The 7,008-nt window shown below is 44.4% G+C and overlaps 1 protein-coding gene across 1 annotated transcript in view; it reads left to right on the top strand.

The window, feature by feature from the left end:
* Positions 1 to 247: 247 nt before the first annotated feature.
* The window catches only part of nfkb2 (nuclear factor of kappa light polypeptide gene enhancer in B-cells 2 (p49/p100)), an 86,633-nt gene continuing 79,872 nt past the window's right edge, over positions 248 to 7,008 (top strand). Inside the window, 2 exon segments of the mRNA XM_084321639.1 lie at positions 248 to 456; positions 1,638 to 1,733. Of these exon segments, the coding sequence (XP_084177765.1) occupies positions 1,717 to 1,733 (17 nt within the window). The 5' untranslated portion in view covers positions 248 to 456; positions 1,638 to 1,716.

Genomic DNA, 7,008 nt, shown 5'->3' with positions numbered 1-7,008 from the left:
ATCATAATTACGAGTTTTCTGGGATAACTATTATGCTCCAGGGTTGGAATACCTGAGCGCTGTGCAGATCAGCTACCCGACCCCGAATCCTATCAAGAAACGACTGTGGGGCGAAATAGCTAAACTGACTCCAGATCGGTGGGCCTAGTCTAGTCTCGCAACCAATCGGCGGTACGAAATAGACACGTGGCTACGGAATTCCCCCAGCAGTCGGGGCTTTCCGATTGACAGTAGTATAGTACAGGGAAGCAAACAGCTCACTAACCGATCACAACAGAACACACAGTGTTATCGATCACAACAGAACATAACACAGTGTTATCGATCACAACGGAACATAACACAGTGCTGTTATCGATGGGGACATTCATGACAGTCACAGGATGAGACGGAGACGCACTGTTTGCAGTAGCCGTCTGCTCTCTGTCACCACGGATATCTGAGAAGATCAACAAGGTAGGATTCAATAATGTGCTCTAATGTGACTATAATGATGACTAATGAAACTTCGAGTTTAAGCCTAACTGCATTTGTTTTGGTGGCTGTTTGTGGACGGAGTGGTTTATGCGATGAATGTCAAATGAAATGTATATGCTCTCTTTTCTGGACTCTTTTTGTATCACAAACAGTACTGTATTTGCAAATCTGGTATGTCATAAATGTATATATGTAGCAGTACTGTCTATCTGTATGTCGTGTGTGTCATATGTTACTTATGATGAATTGAAAATGGGGGACCCTGATGGAAACAAGACAAACGTCTTTCTCAGGTCTGCATCCCCTTAACAATTTATGTATTGAGCTGTACTGTAGGCCTACCCATTCTGCAATCTGTTAATAAAGTTTTCAATCAATCAATGAAGCTGAACTCTATTGGCTAAACTATATTGTTTTGGAGGGTGGCGTCTGCCCTGATTTATAGAGAAAATATCAGGTAAAATGTAAATTAAATGCAAAAGTGTTGCATGAACAAATGACCATACTGCAGTGCATGGTATACAGTATGTCTACCGCAGACCTAATTTATTCAGGACAACTGGGAGATCCGAAATTAAGATTTCAGTAGTATTGTTCATTTTAGTTTTATATAGAGAGTGAGAGAGAGTGAGAGTATGTGTATTTCAATTTGTGTGGTGGAATGGTCTCTAGATGTTGAACTAAATATGTATAAATCGACGTGATTATTGACATACTGGGTGTTCACCTGCACGACGATTAGGTTAGGTTTTTTCTTTATTATTTTTTTAAACTAAGGTAAATATTTAAGTTGTATATGATGCACTTGAAGGTAATCATTTATTATCTGTATGATAAAGTTAATTATTTAAGTGCATTTGGGTCCAAAATCAATGTCATCTTTCTAGAGTCAAATATCCCACTTTGATATTTTGTAGGGTATTATTTTGATTTGACAAAATACTTTTTTGTCCGCTAATCAGAGCTTATTTTGACGCGGATCAGGGGTTTGTCAACGTGTGTTCCCGAATCACCACAGCATCATCAAGGGCCTGGAAATTCCCGTGTCGTTCTATTTGGATACAACCGCATTACAGACCGAGTGAGCCATAAGAGATAATTCTGAGTTACATCCTCAGGAAAAACCCAGTAGGACTAATAACAGCTTCCCTCTGTTGCAGGAAGCGCTGAATCTGGTTCTTAATCATCACTGTCATCAACTTCATCATCATAATTATTTATGATCCACTGAACGCTATCATGGCTGGAGCACTAAGGTACTTATCAAAGCTGGGTTGATGGGGGGGATAACCCAGAATAATTTTATTTCCCCAAGCCGAGTACAGTGAATGTACAGGGCAGCATTTGTTTTTGGTACAATGTGACTCGGAGACACGTCAACAACATGCATGGTGACAGCCATGCAACAAGGACAACACAGCCTAATAACATATGATGCACAGAGACTGTGCAAGACATACAATAACAATAGTCGGTAGACTATACAATTCAGTGCATAACATTCTTCATACGCTGATATCACATGCAGTTATTCAGTTATTCTGACCGCATGTACATTATGGTTGCAGACGGTGGCAGAATATGTGTAGGATAGTTTGGTTTAGTCGTGTGTTGGAGGTAGCTAGATAGGTGGATAGAATGAGATGCAGCTTGACGTCTGAATTTTCCCAAGGAGATCAATAAAGGAATATCTTATCTTATCTTATGCATGATGGTTATGGCCATTGGAGAACACTGACCAGGGCTGAACTATATTACCAAAATATCACAGTATGATATTTGTCTTAGTTTTTATGGTATACTATAACGGCATTTTACAGTATTTACTTATCTTTCATTGCTTTCGTTTTGTGTCTCACTATGGGAACGCCTCCTTCGTGACCTTATCAGAAGCTCCAATTACATTTTGCCAACCCTGATTGGCTGGCATTGATGACATGCGTGTCGGAGAGGAACGGGACCCTCCTCCCAATGTATTGGTCTGACAGCTCATCGTTCGAAAAAGTCTTCTCGCTTCTCACAGAGGCCTTTGACAACTGTGCTTGGGTGCCTAGCTTCACTGTCCGCAGACTTGAGTGCACAGCTCTGTCACCGGGCACTTTGTTCCCTATTGTATAGTTGCATTTACCTGCTAGTTCACAGAGAGTAGCAATACTGTTCATAACTAGTAGCAATAAAGTAGCAATACCTTTGTCAATAAATTAGCAATACTTTATCAGAAAGATAGCAATGCTTTTCTCCCCCAGTGCTAGCTAGGAAGTAGCAATACCTTTCCCCTTATTTTTAAGCTAGCTAACCATGGCTACGGCTGAAACGTCCTCTAAGGAGGATGAACCTCAGCTGTGAGCCTGCCCTTGTGGCACTACAATATCCAGCTGGGACACTCACCCGGTGTGCCTGGTTTCTCTGGGTCTAAAACAAGCCCAGGAAGGCTTAGCCTCACCGACGCGTGTATCCATTGCGCTGCGTTCCCTTGTAAGCTACTGCCGACAAGCTAACCTCTCCAGTTGGGGGGGGGGCTTTTATTGCAGCTGCTTTGCCACAAGAGTAAATGGAACAGAGTGTGGTCTCTTCCGCTATGATGGGTCTGAGCCCGGGGGGATACAAATCCCACCTCACCGCTGCCTTGTTGCAAGATATGGATGTTAAAAGCTTCACAGCTGACCAGTCTATCTTGCAGAAGGAGGAGGATGAGATTCTGAACTTTCCTTATCTGATGATTATGATGCAGATTATGATGCCTCCTCCATGGCTACCTGTGGAGCTGCAAAGCCCTCCACCCAGGCAGTGGGTGCTGGGGGAACCAGGTCGCCCTCGTCTTCCCTGGACTTTGACATATGTGCAAACTTCAAGCTGAGGTTGTAAAATCTTGTTTTGATGGCAAAAAGCTGCCAAAGGCTAAGAAAACGGTCGAACAGTTGTCGCGCACCTTTCCAGAACTACTTGATGAGACCACAGTTATGTGGAAGGAGAAGTCCTACAGCGAGATGCATCCCATTTTAGGAGGTTCCCCACTATATTGTGAAGGGATCGAGTCCCGCGACATGTGCCAGATTCCCCCAGTGGAGCCATTGGTGGCCACCCACCTTCACAGAGGGCCTCCCTGTCTTCCTCTGTGCTGTCACTCCCCTCCACGACAGACCGGCTCCAGTCCAGCCTTACTGACTGTGCCAGTGCTACAAGGTGACTTACCTGTCAGCTAGAGGTCTGGATGCTTCTTCTGACTGCCAAGCCAGACACCAGGTTGTGGAAATCTGTGTTACTACATACCACGTCCTCCGTCTTCACAAGGTGGCAATCCAGGCTACAGGTACTGTAGAGCCATGGGTCTGATGGTTCTTCAGGAGAGAGCAAGGTGGCTCAACCTCACCAACCTGACAACCAAGGAGAAAGAGGAGCTCCTCAACACTCCTATAGTCCCTCAAGGTCTCCTTGGAGCTGCAGTTACATCCATGCAGAAGAGGTGTGAGGAGAAAAAGAGGGATGACTAGGCCCTTAAGCTGTGTCTGCCGAGGAGAACCCTCTCCAGCTGCCCCCACAGCTCCACGCCAGTCATACATCCAGGCTCTGACACACCCTGCTGCTACCTTCAGGATCCCTAAAGTCCAGAAAGCGCAGGCAGCATCCCAGGCCCTCAGAGTTCCTAACCCCAAGAGCAACTCCAGCCGCCTTCTCCTGCCACCCAAATGGTGAGGAAGAAGAATGGCCAAGCCTGAAGGCTCCTCCACTTTGGCAGAACGAGCCCAGTGTCCCTCTTAACGGCTCTACTCCACAGCTCTGCTCTCCAGCAGGTTAGAAGGTTGCAGAACCCACAATACCCCACTATTGTCTCACAAGCACTCTGTACAAAAATGTGTTTTTTTTGTCAAAAGTGTTCTGCAATAACACTGTCCCAACTGTCACATCCAGGCCATGTCCAGGTGCATGTTAAAAGTTAGCAAAACCTTAGCAAAAATAAATAATATCTTGGAAAAACTATTATTTCCCACGCTCTCTAGGGTGATAGAATCAACAAGTGCTGTCCAAGCACTCCCTGCCCATGCACGCGTAGTAGGGAGCAGGAGCACAGACAAAGTAGATCCTCTACTTCAAGAGGGCACCAACATCTCGCTTTTGACAGGGTGGCCTGTCAGCCTTCTCTCTCTTCACAGAGGGAGAAGTGAACAGCATGCACTTCATGTGGACACTATTACGATTCCTGGACCAGAATGTTCCATACAGTCCCGCCTCAATTCAAGAGAATTGTACACTCCCAAGCTCTGGGTGAATCTGCCAGTGACTTACATCAACAGACGAGGGGGATTGAGGTCTCCTCGGTTACACACATTGGCCCACAGACTGATTGGCACACAGTCTGGAGCAGTGTACTGTACATCTACAGTCTCTAAGAGCGACTCATGTTTCCTGAACTGTGGGGCGGATCTATTGTCCAGGGGGAAATCCACGGTATGTGGAATGGAAACTTCACCCAGAGGTGGTGAATCAGATTTGGCTACGGCTTGGTCTGGCGACAGTAGGCCTTTTATGCGACAATGGAGAATATGTAACGTTCTTCTCCCTGCACCACCAGAGGGCCCCACTGTGGGAGGATGTGTTGGCACCACGAATGGCCAGATGTTCTTCTGTATGCTTTTTCCCCAAATCACTCTGAGTCCTCTCACTCTGGCGACTCGAGTGTTGGGAAAAGGCCTATCCGTGATTATGATAGCTCCCTATCGACCAGGGAAGCACCGGCCGGCGGAGATCTATCTACTTCTGTCCGGTCAACCGTGGCTGCTACCCCTGGGCAGGGACGGCCTGCGACCTCCTCCTGCTGGTTTGAGGGTTTGTCCACTTCATGGGCACTTTTTTAGAGGAGTTTCCATTCAGGAGATAAATGGTGCATTTATATAGTGCTTTTATCCAAAGCGCTTTACAATTTTTGTTCCTCACATTCACCCACTCACTCACACATTCACACACCGACGGCGGAGGCAACCATGCAAGGTGCCGACCTGCTCATCGGGAGCAATTAGGGGTTAAGTGTCTTGCTCAAGGAGACTTTGACATGCTGCCCACACAGCATGTTTGACGTCACCTCTCACGCTTGCCAGGTTTCACAGACTGGACGTCACGGCATCGTCCTCAGCACATTCGGTCCTCTAAGGAATTCCTTCTCTCTGTGTTTTTCCTCATAATTTTATTACAAGATCTGTCTACTATGATTTATCATAGTCAGACAGTAGGTGTGCTCTCCCACCTTCTGAAGTGGCATCACAACATTGCTGGTCCATCACACGGTGACACTCAACGATCGGGCGACAGAAACGTAGTTCTACGTTTTCGGCAACCAAATGGTTAAGCCCAGAGCCCTATTTTCTGAAAATCCGCCTAAAATTCATACATAATTAAATGGAATATTGCTCCACTTCTACAAGGTCCATCTACATGTTCTTGGTATCTAGTGACATCTATGGACCTCAGTGAATGTATTCCCAGTGTCAGAAATATTGTGTTTATTACTAGGCTTGCTTAAACTGTGATGAAACAAAGGAGAATATGAATTATGATTTTTCTTTGCATATTTGACAGTGAATAACACCATGCTAAAAATGACCAGACATGAAAAAGCTCGTTCAGTACCTTCTTGAGATCATGTGTACAAAAAATCAAAGGAAATTAATAAAGGGAAGATGATTAAACAGAAGGTTTTGTAGATACAATACTGAATTCTCCCATCCGGACCAATGCAATTTGAAATATTATTATAGAATATAGAATAGCAGGCCTATAAATGACTTTATTATAGCCAATTCGCACATTTATGTATTGGGCCAAATCTTATCTTTCAAATGGCCGAGTTCAATTTGGATTTTGTATCACCAGGCGTGCATAATTAAGAACAGATAAGGAAATCTGCTAGGAGCAATTCTGGGATTACATTCTGATTCTGATTGATATCATCCACCTAAAAAGTGGAATGTTGTGTAAAGTCTGCAATGTCACACAGGCTTGTGTACGTAGGAAGTAGAACTCTGTGTTGGGTAACAATAAACAGTAACAGGCGGTTCTAATGGGAGGGGGTCAGCGGGATGATGGTATGGATATGGATATATTTTTCATTTAATTTCAACCTTTATTTAAAAAAAGGTTCTGAGGTTTCCCTCGTTTACAGAAATGACCATCATACAAATACAAAACAGACACAACAGGGCAGCAACGTTCCCAGAACATGAATACAAAATACATAAAAAAAATCTGTTAAAACAGTTACAGTTCAATCATACAAGGGAAGGGAGAACCTCTGACTTCAGAGAGAGTTGGAAGACGTTCCAAGAGTTCAAGATTCAAGAGTTTTATTTGTCACATACATACACGAGACATGCAGTGAACTGTAGGAATCTGTAGGAGTTAGAAGCATCATAGGAAAAAGCTGATTTCCCAAGATCGGAACATACTGGAGGAACCCTAAGAACCATCCAGTCATTAGATCAGAACATACTGGAGGAACCCTAAGAACCACCCAGTCATAGATCAGAACATACTGGAGGA

The sequence above is a fragment of the Notolepis coatsorum genome (genome assembly GCF_963971535.1).
Source record: "Notolepis coatsorum genome assembly, chromosome: 9".
In the NCBI taxonomy this organism is placed as follows: Eukaryota; Metazoa; Chordata; class Actinopteri; order Aulopiformes; family Paralepididae; genus Notolepis; species Notolepis coatsorum.
The sequence above is the reverse complement of the archived record's forward strand: the minus strand, read 5'-3'. Positions and strand labels throughout refer to the sequence as shown.